The sequence below is a fragment of the Elgaria multicarinata genome, chromosome 22, assembly GCF_023053635.1.
Source record: "Elgaria multicarinata webbii isolate HBS135686 ecotype San Diego chromosome 22, rElgMul1.1.pri, whole genome shotgun sequence".
Classification (NCBI taxonomy): Eukaryota; Metazoa; Chordata; class Lepidosauria; order Squamata; family Anguidae; genus Elgaria; species Elgaria multicarinata.
The window spans coordinates 13940128-13960091 of NC_086192.1; the positions used below are offsets into that span (position 1 = coordinate 13940128).

The following is a 19964-nucleotide window of genomic DNA, read 5'->3' on the forward strand; positions in this document are numbered from 1 at the left end:
CACCCGCAGTTGTTTATGGTTAGCTGATGAGGAAGCAAGCCTACAGTATATTCACCTCCATTGTCGGCCTATGGCCCATGGAAAAATAAAGTTGAACAAGGATAGCTTTCATACTGCAAAAGATGCCATCAGAATTCTCTTTGTTTCCCTGAACAAAAGTGTCATTTAGCATGTGAAGGCTCCAGCGAAGCCCAAATAAGAGCCAGGAACTGGGGGCTTACTGTTGGGACCAATTTTATTTATTTATTTATTTATTTATTTATTACATTTTTATACCGCCCAATAGCCGAAGCTCTCTGGGCGGTTCACAAAAATTAAAACCACAGTAAAACACCCAACAGTTTAAAACACAATTACGAAATACAGTATAAAAAGCGCAACCAGGATAAAACCACACAGCAAAGTTGATATAGGATTAAAATACAGAGTTAAAACAGTAAAATTTAAATTTAAGTTAAAATTAAGTGTTAAAATACTGAGTGATATATACCAATTAATATATAGACGCTGTGTTTGAAAAGGACGTCTTTGAATGCTCCAACATTTTTGAGTTCATTGAAAGGCTTGCTGATGCTAATGTTGGTTTTAAATCTTCATTGGTGCGGGAATCTCTTACAAAAGAACGGGGGGCATCTCACTGCCTGATCCTTTGCATGTTTACTCATAAGTAAGACCCACCGGTGTGAAATGGGAATGTAAGGGTGCAATCCTATGCATGTTCAGACAGAAAAAAAGTCCTACAATTCCCAGCACCGCCCCCACCTCCCATTCCTTTCTTTTAAAGATTTTTTTCCTTACCAAAACTTTGAATAAATCAGCCTGTCTTATAGCACTTTAATCTGTGGTACCAGGATGTTGTTGGACTCCCAACTCTCATCAGCCTCAACCTGAATGGTCTCTGGACAAAGATGATGGGAGTTGTAGTCCAACACCTGGATGGCAACAATTTCCCCGCTCTCTTGGGTTAAAACAATGACTAGGTGGCTTGATTTGAATACACAACATGTATAAAACATCGAGAATCATAGAATCATAGAATAGCAGAGTTGGAAGGGGCCCACAAGGCCATTGAGTCCAACCCATCTCTGATTGGACCCATCAAGTCCAATCAGAGAGTCAAATAAAAGAACAATACATATAACGAGCATCAAATAGATCATAACACTTGATGGAACAGGGGAGTTCTAGCTCCCCTCTGAAAAAATACATTGATGGAGACTGATGTTCTATGTTGTCTCTCATCTTGCAAATAGTTCTGTTGTAGGGATATTAGAACCTGCCTTATCTTTCAAATATCTGAAGGGCATCTCTCAGAGATGTGCTTGTAAGATTCCTGCACCGAGAGGGGGTTTGGATGACCTCTAAGTCCCATTGCAGACCATTAATCTATTTATTCCCAGACTGTGGAATGGCCTGCCAGAGGAGATTCGTCAACCTGAGTCCTTTAGAATTTTAAAAAGCAAGAGACTGATCTATTCCGGCAGGCCTATCCAGTGAAATTTTAGGATGTTTTCAGGATGTTTCAATCACGTATGGTATGTTTTAATCTGTTTTAATGTGTATTTTATATCATGTTTTTATACTGTTTGTTTTATACTTTGGTTTTAGTTTTTGTGAACCGCCCAGGGAGCTTCGGCTATTGGGCGGTACAAAAATGCAATAAATAATAATATTTATTTATTTATTTAAGGCACAATCCCATACATACCTAGACAGACAAGTCCTCCACTCCTATGCATGTTTTGACAGACAAGTCCTCCACTCCTATGCATGTTTTGGCAGGGGAAATCCTACAATTCTATGCATGTTTTGGCAGGGGAAATCCTACAATTCTATGCATGTTTTGGCAGGGGAAATCCTACAATCCTATGCATGTATTGATTGAAAAAATACATTTAATAACAACAATTACACCACATTAGCTCTTTTAGCACCACGTCCCTCCGGGATTTCTCTTGTCAATAGGATATTGTTATTCTTTTATTCTGGTACAAGCTGCTTTGAAAACCGTTAAATCGTTGACAAATCTTTAATTAACCCCATCCACCGCCGGGTGCAAGATACAAGGCGGGATTCGAACCCGTAGCTCTCTGAAGAGAGGGGCGGGGCGAGGGAACTCTCTTATCCCTCTCGCTTCAGATCTCTGCGAAGTCTCGCGACACCTCCTCGCGCTCCGGCGCCGGGGTGGGCGTGGCCGCGCTGTGATTGGCCAAGCGGCCTGGCGCGGGGCGGAGCGCCACGTTCAGTGAGGAGAGCGCGAGCGAGAGGAGGCCGCGGCAGCAGCTGAGCGCGCGGGGGGAGGGAAGAGGGAGGGGCCGCGGCGCCGGTGGGCGTGGCCTGCTTCTCCCGCTCCCGCCCCTACCCCACCCGCGGGCGGCGGCGGCAGCCAATGGGCGAGGGGCGCGCGGGCGGCGCGTCCCGGCGTGCGCCGCGCTGCGCGCGCAGGGCCGGGGAGTCTCCTGCCGGGTCCGCCTAGGCGAGGGCTGGGCTAAGATGGCGGCGCCCGTCCTGCTGCGAGTGTCGGTGCCGCGCTGGGAGCGGGTGGCCCGCTACGCCGTGTGCCTGGCCGGCATCGCCCTGGCGCTCTACGCCTGCCACCTGGAGCGCGAGAAGGGCCGCGACCGCCACTACCGGGCCCTCTGCGACCTGGGCGAGCGCGTCCGGTGCTCCGCCGCCATCGCCTCCAGGTCAGCCGGGAGGGACGGGGACGGGGACGGGCGGGGCGGCGGCGGGGGGGCGTCTGAGCGCGTGCGGAGCGCGCCTCGCCCGGGCCCCCCCCGGGGAAGCCCAGCTTCCAACGGACTCTTTAGGCTGGCCCGAAGCGCCTCTGAGCATGTATGGAGCGCGCCTGACTCATCCCTTCGCTTCCCCAGGGAGGCCCTGATCCAGGCCTCCCTGCTTCCAACGAACTCTTTAGGCTCACCCGAAGCGCCTCTGAGCATGTATGGAGCGCGCCTTACTCCACTCCCCCAGGGAGGCCCTGGTCCAGGCCTCCCTGCTTCCACCAGCCCTTGTTAGGCTGACCCAAAGTGCCTCTGAGGATGTATGGAGCGTGCCTTACTCATCCCTTCGCTCCCCCAGGGAGGCCCTGATCCAGGCCTCCCTGCTTCCACCAGCCCTTGTTAAGCTGACCCAAGGTGCCTCTGAGCATATATGGAGCGCGCCTTCCTCCACTCCCCCAGGGAGGCCCTGATCCAGGCCTCCCTGCTTCCGCCAGCCCTTGTTAAGCTGACCCAAGGTGCCTCTGAGCATGTATGGAGCGTGCCTTACTCATCCCTCCGCTCCCCCAGGTTCAGGCCTCCCTGAATGTCTTGGTTCAGGCCTCCCTGCTTCCAACGAACTCTTTAGGCTCACCCGAAGTGCCTCTGAGCATGTATGGAGCGTGCCTTACTCATTCCTCCATAGGCCTCCTCGCTTCCACGAGTTCTTAAGTCCTACCCAAAGTGCCTCTGAGCATTTGTAGAGTTTACATTACCTATCGCTCCCCTGTCAAGGCCCCCCCCCGATCATGGTCTCCCTACTTCCAGCAGTTCTTCGAACTGACCTGATGTGCCGCAGACCATGTGCAGAGTGCATCTTACCCATCCTTCTCCTGGCAGTGAGGCCTTGATTCAGGTCTCCCTCCTTCCATGAGCTCTTTGGGCTGACCCAAAGTGCTTATGTCCATGTAGAGAGCACAGCCTATCTACCCCTCCGCTGGCAGTGAGGGCCTAATCCAGGTCTCCCTGCTTCCATGAGTTCTTTGCGCTCAGAGTGCCTCTGAGCATGTGGTGGGTGCATCTTACCTAGCACTCCTCCAGTGAATCCCTGATACAGATCTCCACAAGTTCTTCAGGGGACTTGAAGTGCAGAAGCGCCTCTGAGCATAAGCATGTCTCACCTACTTTTACCTCCCTCCCTCCCTCCCTCAGTGACACCCTAATCCAGAATTCTGTCTCCATGAGCTTCTTGGGTGCAGAAGTGCCTCTGAGTGCTTGCAGAGTGTGGAATCCCCCTACAATCCAAGGCCTTGATTAAAATTACTGCAGCTGCAAACTCCTTGGGTGACAGATGAGCCATTCTTGACCAATTTCAAATCCCACCTCTGTATAAGCTGCACTGGTGGTGGTGGCTAATATTGCTGGTCTACCTTACTTTGTGACTGAGGCAAGGACTGCAAAGGGCTTTGATTACTCAGAAGGGCTCTATGTAAAGCATTAGCATTCCAGGAGGGCCTCAGACTCCGTCTATTGCAGCAGACGCTACAATGTGGCTGGTAGCTGCTTAAAGACAAACAGATTTATTATGGCAGGTATTTTTGTAGACTCGTGCCTGCTTCATCAGATGCATGAAGCGTTAATCTCCGTTGGCAGAGAGAGGCACACCGAGAGAAGAGGAGGGTGTGAAATGTTGTCCCAGAGCGCTGAGGCCAACAGACTCAGCAATGTAAGGCGTGTTGCAGCAATACGCAGGTCATACACAAAGCCGAGAACCTGTCAAAAGAGTGAACGATCCTGTCGGAGTGAGTCAGATTGAGTATGATCTCCTCTGGACTGGCGATGGGTAGGCTCAGCCTGATGAATACAGTCCGATTAACTCCTAAACACAAACAGAGAGAGAATAGTTTCCTGGAACAGGCAAGCGACTCACAATCTCTTTTAAGTCCTTCCGATAGTTGGAGATATGCAAATGCGTTCTTATCAGAATTGTCCAATAGCCTCTGAGGTTGGAGTGGGGAGAGAGTGATTTTTTGAGAAGGGTGTTTCATGCTCAGGAATGTTATTTGATTAGAAGTTGAAAGATGTCTGGAAAATGTGATAAGAATTTAACAAAAAACCCGCACACAGCTGAGATGTGGGAAGGTTTGCTTTTCAGTAATGTAATTAACAAATGAGACGTGTCAGTCCTATTTTTCCAGCAGTGGGTGAGGAGGAGGGAAAGACTTTCTGCACATGCTCAGGGCATTGTCTTACCATAAGCCCTTACACTGGAAACTTGGCTTTTGTTTTATTCCCACATTATTGAAGAGGTTCTGCTGTAAAGTAAAGGACAGTAATGGCGGAGGAGCTGTGTATGCCAGGAATGTGTGTGTGTAGTGTCGTGGACGTAGGCCTGGATGTTCTGAGAGGAGAGGGTTTGGCCGCGAATGAGTGTGGGGTGAAAGCAGAGAACGAAAGGAATGGGGTGAGGTTGCATTCACTAATATGGGTGTGGCTTGGGCCGTTCCAGCTTTGGCTCTGTTCCCCACTGTTCAGGCTTTGCGGATAAGTACACAGGGACATGTGTGCCTCTGGCGACAACCTGGCAAGCCTCATTGGATGAACTAAGGTCACAGTTTGTAGAAATCGGGCGTTAGGGAGCGAAGCCAGAGGCTTTGGTGGTCAGAGCAATAGATTGATGTGGAGCAACACTAAATGTAGCCATTGGGTCTCGTTAAAGCAGGGACTTGGGCTGTAATTTGCAAGGAAGCTGCCTGTGGTCAGGCTGACGTTTGGACTGAAAATGGGGTTCATTTGGGGTGTGGCTGAGTGGAAGATATAACGGGAAAGGTGCCTGTCGAGGTAAGGGGGAAATTAAGCACGTTTGTGCAGTGTGCACCTGACTCTGGTTGGTTAAGGACAGGTGCAGCAGCCTGTGCTGCCCCAGAGAGCTTCGGCTATTGGGCGGTATACAAATGTAATAAATAAAAGTGTTTCCCTCCCCCCCCCCCAATGCAGTCGTAAAGAAATTAATTCTGCCATGACTAACCCATGAAAGAGGTCCCAATTCAGTGAAAAGTTAGGCATGTGCAAGTCCATCCCACACCATTGGATATTTATTTTCTTATTTATTAGTACTTCTAGACAGTGTAATAAAAACACTAAGTGGGTCACAATAAATATTTTTAAAAACCCACACTTAAAATGCACCATTCAAAACAATTTCAACTACAATAACAATACAAAACAATACAAGGAACTAGTCTCTTCCGGCAGGCCTACCCAGATGAATTTTAAACCTAAGAATTTTAAGATGCTGTGGTTGTTATTTTAATAGTATTGGTTTTATATGCTCTTTTAACTAGTTTTATGTATTCTATTTTATTTAGTGTAGTTCCCCGCCTCGATCCAGAGAGAGAGGTGGGTAATAAATAAATAAATAAATAAATAAATAAAATTATTATTATTATTATTATTATTATTATTATTATTATTATATCTCTGCCATGCTTGGGAAGGCAGGGCAATGTTTCTTGAAGTTCAGAAAGAAATTGTGCTCCTTCTAAACTAGCTTGTGCCTGTTTGATGGCAGTGCAGTGCGTGTTCCTTGTATGTCCCGTGGAATCTGGATGAACCATCCGTTCCTGTTGGAGCTGGGTTGGGTTCTTGCTGCTTGTTCAGTCAAACCCTTCAAAGAATAATAATAATAATAATAATAATAATAATAATAATAATAATAATTTATTTATTTATTCGTTACCCGCCTCTCCCTCTGGATCGAGGCGGGGTACAACACAAAAACACCATAAAATACATACAACTAATTCAAACATTTAAAGCCAGTGCATCATTAAAAGCAGCACACCATTAAAAAGGCATCTTAAAATTCAACTGGGTAGGCCTGCCGGAAGAGATCAGTCTTTATGGCTTTCTTAAATTCCGGAAGAATTTAAGGCTATCTGGAATCCAAGAGGATCCATCAGCCTTCGAGGGTGGACCATCTTAATAGGTCCGCCACCCCTGCAGGGGCGGATAGTAGCCGTGATACTAACCCTAACCAGAAAATGATCTGTCCCATGACAACACACAGAGGTATTCATCGCCTCCACCCACAGATCCACCTGTTCGGAGCTGAAAACAGCATCGAGGGTGTGACCTGCAGAATGTGTGGGTCCAGAAACCTGTTGGGATAGGCCCACGTTTGCCATGGATGCTATGAACTCCCGAGCGGCACCTGCCAAACTGGTCTCGAATGGGATGTTGAAGTCGCCTGGGCGACTCCCAACACCAACTCCGAGACCAGTTCCGTGAGCTCGGCCAGGGAGTCTGATAGGCAGCGGGGTGGCCGGTACACTAACAGAATCCCCAGTCTATCCCTGGTCTTTAGAGCCAGGTACACACACTCGATGTGATTCAATTCCCGGACAGGAATTCTGGTCAGGTTGAGATTGTCTTTGTAGATCGCAGCTACTCTGCACCCCCGTCCACTTTCCCAGGCTGGGAGGGCCTGGGCTGAGAAAAGCTGAGAAAAGCGCTTGGTGTTTTTTCGGCCACTTCACATCTCTTCGGTGACGCTCAGAGTCACGAGCCAGGTTGCCATTTTCGGATCCCATTCCTCGCTAGGCCACCAGACTTTTCTCACTGACCTCCCATTGGTGCCTGCTGTTCTGGGTGGTCAGCGTTACTTGAATACTACTTGTGGGGTGTCAGCCGACAGCTCAGAGCGCAAGTCCTGACATGGTTGGGTGTGACTCCGTACACGACAGCTTCTTATAGTTCTATGGTTTGTGGTGGAGCACAGTCGCGGTCGTCGTGAAAGAAATTGGGATGGCATGAGTTGTGGAGGACCGTTTTCCTCTTTCATGTCTGTAAGCTATTTGTAGCCGAAAAAGAGCCAACATACGTCAGTTTTCTCTGTCTGTTAGCCAGCTTGTTACTGACAACCGGGCGGGTCAGCGTTTTCAGTCCCATCTCAAATCCGAGTGGACATCTGCAAGCAGCGATGCATTCATAACTTGTGGAGTATCTGTTGAGAACCGGTCGTTGAGTCTTGGCATCGACGTGCAGTTTGTGTTGAAATGTTTGCTAGCAGCTGTATCTTCTGCAGGTGAAACGTTTTCTGACGTTGAGTAATGTCTTACAGTTTTGCAAGATTGCGTGTTTCCCCCCCCCCTCTTTTTTTAAAAACGGCTTAGCAAAGCTCAGGCGTTTGTGTGTTCACAGGCAGCGATTTGCAGGGGTTTTTCTCAGATTAAAATTGGGTAATGTGTGTTAAATTGTAAACTGGCCAGGGGCGTGAGGCGGTGAGGAAAGGCTGTGGCTTGTGTAAATTGGAGAAGTGGCAAAGAGGAGCTTGATCAAGTTGGAATTCCTTTAAGGGAAGCAGCTGCTGTGGGAAAAGGAGACAACAGGATCAAACCGGAGCAGGTTCTAAAGAGGTCTAGGTAGTAGGACGTGAAGAAGGACTTCCCTAACTAGTCAGGAGCCTTATGGGTGATGAGGCTGGCGAGTCTTTGGGCAGGAAGGTCAACTGGATGTCCTCTTAGCCCACGGCTTCCCTAGGTCATTGGTCCCATTGTCGTACTGCTCTAACAGTCAGGATGTTTTTCCTGATGTTTTGCTGTACTGCTCTAACAGTCAGGAAGTTTTTCCTGATGTCCGGCCGGAATCTGGCTTCCTGTCACTTGAGCCCGTTATTCCCGTGATCGAGAAGAGATCCTGGCCCTCCGCTGTGTGACAACCTTTCAAGTCTTTGAAGAGTGCCATCATGTCTTCCCTCCATCTTCTCTTCTCCAGGCTAAACCTGCCCAGTTCTTTCAGTCTCTCTTCATAGGGCTTTGTTTCCAGACCCCTGATCATCCTGGTTGCCCTCCTCTGAACACGCTCCAGCTTGTCTGCGTCCTTCTTGAAGTGTGGTGCCCAAAACTGGACGCAATACTCAAGAGGAGGCCGAATAGAGAGGAACCAGTACCTCCAGTGATTTGGAAGCTATACTTCTATTAATGCAGCCCAAAATAGCATTGGCCTTTCTCGTACTGTTGGCTCATATTCAGCTTGTTATCTAAGCGTAGCCCGGTTTTTATTTTATTTATTTATTTATTTATTTATTTATTTATTACATTTATATACCACCCCAGAGCTGAAGCTCTCTGGGTTGTTTACAAAAGTTAAAAACAGTAAACATTAAACAGTATACAAAATTTAAAAATCATCAGAAACATAAAAACACCAGTATCCATTTAAAAACAACTATTCTGGGGTAAGTTTAAAAACTCAGTATATGCTGTTAAATGCCTGGGAGAAGGGAAATGTCTTGACCTGGCGCCGAAAAGATAACAGTGTTGGTGCCAGGCGAGCCTCGTCAGGGAGATCGTTCCATAATTGAGGGGCCACCACTGAAAAGGCCCTCTCCCTTGTTGCCATTCTCCGAGTTTCCCTCGGAGTCGGCACTCGGAGGAGATGTTGAGCGCAGTGTACGGGTAGGTTCATGTCGGGCGAGGCGTTCCGTCAGGTATTTCGGTCCCAAGCCATGTAGGGCTTTATAGGTTAAAACCATGGACTGCTCTGTAAAGAGGAAAAGTGGAGCACTGCTGTTTCTTGTGGTGTTGTGTAGGCGCAGCAAAAATGTCCTGGGGATGTGGCCCAATGAAGTCTCTGCCTGGCGTCTCTGTTCTACTGCAGCTGAGGGATGTATGAGAAATTTGTTTCAGTCTGTTTTTGCTCTGATTCTACCCCATGCGCCTCGTTCCAGGCTGAACACTGACTTCGTTGCAATCTCCCGTTTGAAGTCCCTACCTATGCAAACTTGGAATGTGATTCGCAGACACACCCACCCCAATATTGTGTTTGACAGCCTGCGTGCATTTCAAAATGAGTGCATTATTTATTTATTTAAAAAAAATGTGTGCAAGTAGGCTGTCACCATGGCAGAAGAATCTTTAAAATGTGCACAACGGATACATTTGGGGGGGAAATATGCTTGGATTTTCATGCAGACAACCGCCACTCCTCCCAAATATGAAATGAGCTTTGAGATGGAAATCGCAGCCCCAAGGCACGGGCGCTACCGTCAGCGCGAGAGCAAGCGTGGTTGGAGAAGTAGCCTGTCAAAAGCAGATGGTGGATTGGGCCCCAGTGTTGTGGGTTGGGACCTGGATACTCTGTGGAGTCTTGTTTGGGGTGGGTGGGTGGGCTTTGGAACATATGAAAAAGGAGACATCGTCTGTGGGAGATTGCTCCCCAGAGTGATCTTTCAGACTTGGCACATTTGGGCAAATTCGTCATCCAAGAGGCCTGGATTCCACGAGCGAGGGAGGCTGGCTGCCTAGTTTGGGCGACGGGTTGCGTTGGAGACAGAGCCGGGGTTTAATTCAGTAGGGTGACCCTATGAAAAGGAGGACAGGGCTCCTGTATCTTTAACAGTTGCATAGAGAAGGGAAGTTCAGCAGGTGTCATTTGTACATATGGAGAACCTGGTGAAATTCCCTCGTCATCACAACAGTTAAAGCTGCAGGAGCTATACTAGCATGACCAAATTTAAAAGAAGGCAGGGCTCCTGCAGCTTTAACTGGTGTGATGAAGAGGAAATTTCACCAGGTTCCCCATATATACAAATGACACCTGCTGAAATTCCCTTTTCAATACGACTGTTAAAGATACAGGAGCCCTGTCCTCCTTTTCATAGGGTCACCCTAAATACAGGGGTGTGAGCGTGCAAATGGTAGGGCGGCTTCTAAAGTTTGGGATGTCGAACCGTTTCTGGACACTGAACTGTTTAAAACCCTTCTAACTTTTTTAAAAATCGTTTTTTTAAAACGGTTTCTAAAAATTCTAACCCATACCAGTTGGAACTTTTAATTGGAAGTCGTTCAAAAAAAGCAAAGGTAGCCGTCGTTGGCCGAATGAAAAGGATTACAAAATCCATATTGGGGCAGTGCAGTGCCTTTTATTTGGCCGGCTCAAAGGTCACCCAAGACCATGCAGGCTTTTGCGTTCTCCAAGCGTTTCCATTAGGCAAGATGGTAAACACAGCAGGGAGGTGTGTGTGCATAATTCTGCCTGGGGTGGAAAATGTGGACAGGGAGACATTTTTCTCCCTCTCCCATAATACTAAAACCCAATGGGGCGGGGGGGGGGGTCAGTCCCACGAAGCTGAATGGTGTGAGAGTCAGGAAGGACTTCTTCACCCAGCGCAGAGTTAAACCGTGGAACTCACTACCACAAGACGTAGCGACGGCCACCAATTTGGATGGCTTTGAAAAAGGGGGCTGGTGGCGGTTTTGGGCTCTGCAGGGCAGTCAGTGGAGAGAGTCTGTTGCGAGGAGGAGATCTCAACCTTTTAGAATGGGGAGAAAACTGTGGAAATGACCAGCGATTAGCAGGGAGGGTTGGGTGGCCGCCTGTGGGACCCCCAAAGGACACATTTGGATTCCAGGAGGACCCGATGGTTTTCACCCCTGATTTAAATCAACCAAGAGAGAGAGATCTCCGCTTTGCTACTTGCCCGACATAATGGGGTCGGAGAACAGAAGCCGATGTGTACAACCAAGATTTTTTTGTTCCGCTCTCTTGCAGATGGGGTCGAGGGTTTGGCCTCCTGGGCTCCATTTTTGGGAATGACAGTGCAATAAATCAGCCCAACAGCGTCTTTTGTCTTGTGTTCTATGTACTACAAATGTTACTTGGTAAGTATCATGCGCTTTTTTCTTTTCTCGGTTATTTAGTATGTATCTGCTCTCCAATCCCGAAGAGGCTCCCAGCACCGCTTAATCATAAGGCAGTTCCTTCCCTTAGGGTGACAATCTAACAGACACGACACAAAAGGAAAAGAGGTTGGGAGGGAGGAGGAAAGAAGCAAAACTTGGGTTTCAAAGTTCTTCTAGGCGTTCCTTCTGGCAGTGATGCACAAAACCAGCTTGCTTCAGGTGTTCTTCCTCCGGGCGATGTACGAGGAGCCGGCTTGGTCTCCCCCTTGCCGTGACGCTTTTCCCGGGAGGCAGAGGGTGCAGCGTCCCAATCGCTCTCGCTGAGTAATCCTCTGTCGCGAGCGTTCAGGATCACACAGTTTCTCCGCGAACGTGGCTTCTGACAGCTGTGTCATACATTTCGCTGTGTATGACGACGTTGTGTCTGGCCGGCCTGAGACATGCAGTGAGTCAGCAGCTCATAGATCTTAGCCATTGCAACTTCTACAAATGCTGAGCTGGAGCCCAAAAACGCGGCCAATTCCCTGGGCCCCTCTCTTCCTTCAGATCAGTCTTAGAAAACCAGCTTTTCTATGAAACTCTTAGTAGGCTTGTAAATAGCCACCTGGTCGCCTATGGCGAGGAAGAAACCCCTCCAGGCAACCAGGCTGGAAAGTTGTAGTAACAGAAGGGAGTAGGTCCTTTCTTTTTTTCAGGCTAACACCCAGGGTGCTAACTTTTGTGGTCCTCTTTGCAAGATGAAGTCTTTGTAACAGCCTTTGCTCGTCTTCCCCACTGTTTGCGTGTGGTATAAAGAGGAGAGGACTTGTAAATCTCCGCCATGGGAGAAGAGCGGGTGGATTTCTCTGCAGGCGTTCCAGAGCCTCTTTTGCACCCTTACAACAATGTTCAGTGGTCTTCGGCGTCTGGGTAATGTCATGACGTTCCTCTCGGGGTCTCTCAGATCATGCAAATTCTCTCTCTTTTTTAAAGTTGATGAGGTGCTGTTAAGCAGCCTTCCCCATCCTGAGTATTTTTATCCCGCCCCTCAGCCAAAAGGCTCTCGGAGCGGCTTACAATTGATCAATAAAGAAGACAGTCCCTACCCTCAGGCTTACATTCTAAAAAAGGCACGACACACAAGGAAAAACGGGATGGGGAGGGAAGAGGGAGAAAATAAAAAGAAATTAAGGAGGCTGTTTAGGCTGGTGGGAAGGCCTCTCATCTCCCAATGGAGGTGCAAACCAACAGCTCCTTCTTCTTCCCCACAGGATGTTAGCCCTGGGGGCTCCCTGCCTGCTCCAGTCTCCCTCGCACCTAGAGATACCCATAATCCCCAGGCAGCACGACCCAAACCTCTGGAGGGCAGCCGGTCGCTTCCCCCTGGTGGATCTTAACCCCCTTTCGGAGGCCCATCTCGCACGTCACAGTAACCCTGATCTCTCCCACTTCAGCTGCGAGAGGCTTTCGATCTGTAACGTGGCTAGCGTTACATGTTCATCAGGAGCTCTGGCTTGCCTCTGCCCCGACAAGCCAGAGAAATAACCCAACAACAAACCATGGAAGGTCCTGGGCTTGTTGTAGCGAGAACCTATGGGCAGCGTAGACCAGGACGCTGCCGGGTTCGAAATTCTTTAGAATTCCAGGTTATCGGGACATGCAAGTCTGCTAATATCGTGGCCTTTGCCACATTTTATGGCTGCGTCTTCCCTAAATCACATTAGATCAGCCAGTGCTACGTTTGCACCAGGGCTTTCACCTCCAAGGGCTTTAAGCATTTTAAGAAGACAAAAGCTTTATGCAAATCCTAGCTTCCATCTAGGGGAAAACAGCAACAGACCTTTTCTTCCTTCACAGTCTGCTTTAGATGGCACATTAAACATGTCTTCAATCTGTGCTTCCCAAACTTTTTCAGGTCACCGCCCCCTTGGTTCCACAGACTCATGCCCATCGCCCCCTACCCTACACTATAAAAATCATTATTCAGAATAGCGGTTTTCAATGACCCACTAAGGAAGATAGTAACAATAAAATTCAAAACAGTAGCAATTAATTGAATATTTATTCGAAATCCGAAGCACCCGCCGCAGGCTTGCCGAGGGAGGGAGGGAAAAGAGAGCGGACACCTCTGTTTTGCAGCCGGCGTGGCGGGGCACACCAAGCAGGGTATGTCTCTTCATTAGCGTTTTGGTGCTTTTGAAACATTTCAATTCACCGTTAGAAGGACTCTTCTTAAACAGTATTAATACATGTGTGGATTCTTCCCCTGTATGGCTTGGGACCAAACTACCTTCTCCCATAAAAATGTCCCTGGGTTTTAAGACCTGCTGGAGAGGCGCTTCTCGGAAAAGACCACCTCAAGCGCCCTCCCGCTGCCCCCTTACCTCTTAACGCCCCCCCTATGCAATCCCACCCACCTCAAGGGGGCAGTACCGCCCCCTTTGGGAACCACTGTCTTAAACCGCCTCACTTGCCCACCTGTGAGAACAATCAGGTGGGTGTCTACATGAGAGAGGGCCTTCTCTGTGGTGGCCCCGCACCTCTGGAACAAACTCCCCTCGGCGGTCCGCCATGCACCGTCCTTGCAGGCTTTTAAGAAGGCCTTAAAAATGTTTTGTTTTACCGCGGCCTTCCCACGATGAGTACTGCTGCTATTGTTCTTGCTGGTTTTATTGTTTTTAATTGCTGTTTTATCGAGCCTCGTGTGGCGCAGAGCGGTAAAGCAGCGGTTTCTGCAGCTGAAACTCTCCCCACGGCCTGAGTTCAATCCTAGCAGAAGCTGGTTTCAGGCAGCCGGCTCGGGTTGACTCAGCCTTCCATCCTCTCGAGGTCGGTAAAATGAGTACCCAGTTAGCTGGGGGAAAGGGAATCATGGCCGGGGAAGGCAACGGCGAACCACCCCGCTATAAGGCCTGCCAAGAAAACGTCAGCGAAAGCTGGCGTCCCTCCAAGAGTCAGTAGTGACTCAGTGCTTTGCACGAGAGGTTCCTTTCCTTTCCTTTATCGCTATCACGTTTTTATTGCTTCCAATATTTTATGTCTTTTATTGTTGTAAAGCCGCCTTGTGAGGGCTTCTGCCCCGAAAGGCGGCCAAGGAATGTTTCAAATAAATAAAAGACGTCTCTTTGTTTTTAAGAGAAATGTGCTCAGCGTGTCTGCGCCCTGGGTTTGCATTTGTTCCTGCAGTTTTTGTAGTCGGGGGGGGGGGGGGAAGGTTTCTAACGAACGAAACAGCAGTAACCCCTTTCCTTCCTCTTCCAGGTATGACGGCAAGTGCGGTCGCGGCGCTAGTCCTCATGATGTCCTCCCTAGTGTCTGTAATAGGATCCTTGTACCTGACCTACATTCTGTACTTTGTGCTGAAGGAATTCTGCATCGTCTGTGTCGTCACATATTTGCTGAACTTCATTCTCTTTATCATCAACTACAAACGACTAGTTTACTTGAACGAAGCTTGGAAGCGACAGCTGCCCCCTAAACAGGATTAACGCCCCACCCCCTGTGAACTCTTGACTGACAGTCTGAAGACCCCGACTTCCATTTTAAGTTTATTTCACAGTAAAAGCATTTTTTTTTTATAAAATTCTTCATATCAGATGCTTTCCCCCGAAGAGGGTACCTGGTTTAATTACAGCGAATCGAATGAAAAAACGAGGGCCCGAGATAACTTCTCTGCTAATGAATCCAGTATGAGTTGGAAGCTTTCGAGGAAGTCATAACCCAATCAAAGACAAGCTTTTTCTCTACTTTGAAAGAGTTCTGAGCTGCAAATCCTTGACACCTTCCTTCCTTCCCTGAAAGATTTCATGGTGGTAACATTTGTCTCCCATCTGTGTGCAAATTCGGTTTGTGGCTGGGGCGGTCTTAATGGGACATCATGCTAACTTTATTCTAGACTTTATAGGTACCATACGGGAATGTTGCCGTGTTTACATTATGTGTATGTAGCCCGAGGGGGACTAGCCGTAGCCGCAACTGGGACACTGGCCGCAACGTTGTACATAAAATGCTAGCGAGGGGCCGTCGGAGCACTTGCAAAGCGAAAAACTTCCCGCGGCTCAGCCCGCTTCGTTTAGAAGCTTAGCGACTCGAAGAATCGTTCGTCTTCTCGTTTGGGAGATCGTTTTAAGATTTTGTGGGGGGGTTTTTAGATGGGAGGATGGAATGAGCCCACCTCTCTGGAGAAGACGGTGGCCGCGGAGGAGGAAGAGCTGAGATTCCTTTAGTTTTGGGGGCCGGGGCGGTGACGTGTCTAAAGAAAAATCCTAATCGACGTGGGAAGGTGTATGTAATCCCCAAAGCGACAGAGATCATTTGGGCTTCCTGTGCGGCGGTGTGAGCTGTTGGTTGTGACTGACAAAGGTCTGATGCAAAGGCGACACTAATAAGAGGGTTTTGCCGGAGGGAACACTCAAATAGGGAATGTGCCCAGAGCGGCAGAACCAGCGATGCACTTCAAACGGAAGTCAGTTTGACTTCTGTTTCAATCGGCTGTGTAGAATTACAGCTTTACACTGGAGCCCAGTGACTCACTGGCAAGCGGATGCACTGGAGCAATAGAGCCTAGCCATACAGCGAGCTCTCTGTCAGCGAGCCCTACTGAAATGCCGAAGAGCTGCTTAGGGCCCGGAAACCCCTTCCCGTTCGTTTCAGCGAGGCCTGTGCAGGAAACGGTTGCCGCCGGTTATGTCCCGAGGGCCGCCTTCTCCACCCGGGAGCCCTCTGGCTGTGCTGGACTGCAACTCCCATCATGCTGCCTGGGAATGACGCGAGTTGCAGTCCTGGTACATCGAGAGGACGCTAGGTTGGCAAGGCGGCCGTGGAGGCAGAGCAATCCGGGACCTCGTCTACGGACGTCGGTGCAAAATTTAAGATGGAGGTGGTACATTTGGTTCTGAAGAGGGGGGTAGGAACGATGCGGAAGGGAACGCGGAAGCAGGGGGAGGATGCTCAGGGTTCCGTTGTGCTGCTTCTTGAAACATGTCTCTCGAAACAAATGGCAGGTCGCTTCAGGGTGGGGGAGCGAGTGCATTTCCTTGTATCCCGTCCCCTCCTGAAAAGCAGTGTTCTCTTTTTTTTAATTTATTTTTTTAAAAAAGTGCCTTCTGTCTTACAAACCAAATATTGGGGGTGTTTGAAATTGGCAGGCAGAAGTATTCTTGGGCATATATATAGATAGATAGATAGATTATTACAAATGAAACAAACCTTTGCAGTATGTAGAAAGTGTGTGTCCCTCACACCTTTGGGGTTCTTGCATACCAAGTCACACTGCTGCCTGTGGTGGTTGAATCCAGGTTGATAGCCCACGGCCGGCTGAGACCAGCGGGAGAGCTCCCCAGTCCCTGGGTTTGACACCTGCTCTTTCTGCTGAGGGGGTGGGGTGTTGCACAGAGGGCCACTACCCGCGTTTCCCTGGAATGCTTCCTCTACCGATCCCTGAGCCTCTTCCAGTGGGTTTTGATTTGGGGACCCGTTCCTGCAGGGACCCGCGAAGGGAAGCCGCCCAGGCGGATTGTCTCAGCTTCCGGCTTCAGCCCGAGCTGAGGAGTGCATGTCTCTCCGTGCAGCAGTGGAAAGAAGCCGGGCACTTGCAGAGGCTGAGGGAGCGGCGGGCAGGTGGGCAGAGAGAGGCTCAGAAGAGCCTCTCTCTGTAAGTGACTGTAGCAGCTGTTGGCCTCAAAGAGCTACTACAGGCACCTAGAGGCTTCTTGGGCATTGCAGATGCTACTTTGGGCTGCTGTGTGAGCCAGTCCATGGGGCAGATCAGTTCCGGATTGGCCCCTGTGCCCAAATATCCCTGGTGGTCCAATGACGCACTAGTATTGTCAAGGGCAGAAGGTGCCACGTCACTCACCTTGCCGGCCCATCATCCTCTGCAGGGGATCTTGTGATCATCTGGGATGGCGAAATGTCTTCGGTCAGCTCTTAACGTCTCAACCCGGCCCCCTCCCGGCCTGTTGGACTGCAGTCCAACACGCCAGGAGGGTGCTGGGTTGGGGAAGGCCGCTAACTGATGCCGAGAGAAACGCAAAGCTCTGTTCCCCCGAGAACGTCGATGCCAAAACGGGAGCCCTGCCGGTTTCCTTCCTTCGTATCCGGCTGGACGTCCCTCTCTCCAAACGCTCCCTTTAAAGAAACCAAACCAGAAATCCGTTCCGTTCAAATGCTTTTCTCCTCGGTGGGTCGGCGTAAGTTTTGGCGGTGCCGTTTCTCTTCTGCTTTTCAAAGAAACCGAACCAGCGTTTAAGGTATTAATGACCCCCCTCTTGTGTTTGCGTGTTTTCCGCCGGAGCGCCCTCTGCCCCGGATGGGGGCTTTCGACAGTATTTAAATGCCTGCCAAACGAATGGGCCAGGGTTTTTAATTTTTATTTCATGTGGGACTTGCGTGAAGCAAAAGGAGCAGAAGAGAGGAAAGCCTTTATATGAATACTGTTTGTTATATATGTTTGTGTGAGTGTGTGTGTGGATGTGTGTGTGTGTATAAACACACACTAAAACCTGCTTTATCCTTGTCAAAATGAGTTCCGCGCAACACACCCTGCGTCGACCAGAGCACAGTTAAAGCTTGTCTTGAATGTTGAAATTCGGAGATGGGTGGAGGAGGTATAAAACAGCCTTCTCCAAGCTGGCACTGTGAAGGCGTGCCAGACTACACTTCCCATCAGCTTGGGGACGATGGGAGTTGCAGCCGGCTGCACCTCAAGGCACCAGCGTGCGTGGGCTGCTGGCGTTGACCCTTCGCAACGCTTGCTGGGAGAATTTCTGGGTTTTATCCCTCGCTCCTTTTATTTCTCTTAATCCTTCAGGTAAGCAGTCCAACTAAAGATGTATTTATTTATTGCTTTGCGTCCCTCCGAGGGTGAGGCAAGGCCTCGCTGCCTTTGAACTTGAATCTCGAAGAGCGCGGCGTCCGTGCCACCTTGAACAACGAATCGAACCTTGATTTTGCTTTGTTTTCTGATTGGAGAACAGGAAAGGTTTGACAAGTAAATATCAGTTCGCCGTATATGCTTTTCTCCTCTCTCTGTCTGTCTGTCTGAGCAATAGGCAAAATCCCATTTTTTTTAAAGTGTTCTTTCTGTAAGCAGTCGAAGGACGGTTTATTGAGCAGGAGTGGGAGTTCGCCTCTCTCTGCCTCCTCCTTCCAGTCAGCCCGGCCTCTGCGCCTCAAATGGAAACACACACACCCTTACCTTTCTTAGGCCAGGTCTTCAGGAATGAGGAACCTGGTCCTGCCAAAACGGTTGCCCAGGTGTGAGAAACCGGGCCGGCCTTCCGTGACCTTGTTGTCGCCCGCGAAAAGGCCGCCCACGGCTGCCCCCGTGCGCGTGGTTGGGAGACGCGTACCTCATGAGGGGCTAGCACTATGGGGAAGCGATTGCAGGGCCCGGCAAAGCGAGGAGTGCACCATCTGGCAAGTGGCCCGTTCCCACCAGCCTTCCTTCCTCTCTCTCGCCTGACGACCAACAGTTTTCTCTCCGGCAGGTAGGCGTATTGCAAAGTTATGAGCTCTCTGATCTATTACTAGCTATGTGGAAGAAATTCCTTCTCCACGGCGGTTAAAGTCCTAGGAACCCTTGTTCCCTGGTTGCACCTCAACTTGCCTCTAGGTTTATGCCAGCAAGAGAGAAAACGGATCCTTTACCACCACCACCGCCACCCCTCCCAGTAATCAAAACTCAGGTTATTACTAGCAACGTGTCAGGAACCAGAAGAGACCAATCCCTTCCTCTCTCAATTCTTTCTCCCCACCTCGAAACCGATAAATGCTGTGAATTGGCCACTGGCAACCCTTGGGTTCCCTTTTGCGTCTTGGAGGGTTGAAAGCATTCTTGGGACACAAAGAAATGTATCTCGGAGGCAGGCGGCATGACCAATTCCACCCCTTCTCCTGCCCCGCCGAGGTTTCTTTTTCCCCCTTTTCATTTTGCGAGTCTTCGCAGCCTTCCTCAACCTGGGGCGCTCCAGATGTGTTGGACTACAGCTCCCAGAATGCCCCAGCCAGCTCTGCTGGGGCATTCTGGGAGCTGTAGTCCAACACATCTGGAGCGCCCCAGGTTGAAGGCTGAGCTAGACGCTCCCAACTGACAAACGTGTATCATTTCAGTGTTCGTTTGTGGGCGGGAAGAAAAGACATCTTTCTGCAAAGGCAGCTCCTTCTGGGAAGAGTGCAAGGGGTATGTGTGGGTGAGCCCCAGAAGGAGTTGAAAGTCTTTCGGAAGCTAACACTAAAGTTACTTTGCTGCTTAGTTTGGGTCTCAGATCCCAAACATTCCCCCCGCCCTGGTTTTCTGCTGGTTAGCGGCTCTCCGTCATCCATGTGGACGAAACCGAAGTCGAAACCAGATTAAACTTCTGCGGGGGTTCTGCCAACACCCTTCAACCGTGACTTAGCAGAACTAGTCCGAAGAAGGCAAAGTATTCCGTTACCATTAAAACAAAACAAAAAACTGTTTTTTTTAAAACAACAACCCTGTATTAAAGCATGGCCTAAATATTCCGTGTGTGTTCTGTCTCGTATGTTTGATCTGACGATTATTATTATTATTTTTTTGGCGTGCTTCGAACTCCAGACCGTCGGCGTCTCAAATCGGAAT

General features: G+C 49.3%; 1 protein-coding gene across 1 annotated transcript; it reads left to right on the top strand.

Annotated features, from left to right (window-relative positions):
• Positions 1-2389: 2389 nt before the first annotated feature.
• On the top strand, positions 2390-14938 carry VKORC1L1 (vitamin K epoxide reductase complex subunit 1 like 1). Its single transcript, XM_063146627.1, has 3 exons — positions 2390-2687; positions 11253-11362; positions 14624-14938. Exons 1-3 carry the CDS (start codon positions 2494-2496, stop codon positions 14848-14850), a joined length of 531 nt encoding a protein of 176 aa, XP_063002697.1. The 5' UTR covers positions 2390-2493; the 3' UTR covers positions 14851-14938.
• Positions 14939-19964: the final 5026 nt, after the last annotated feature.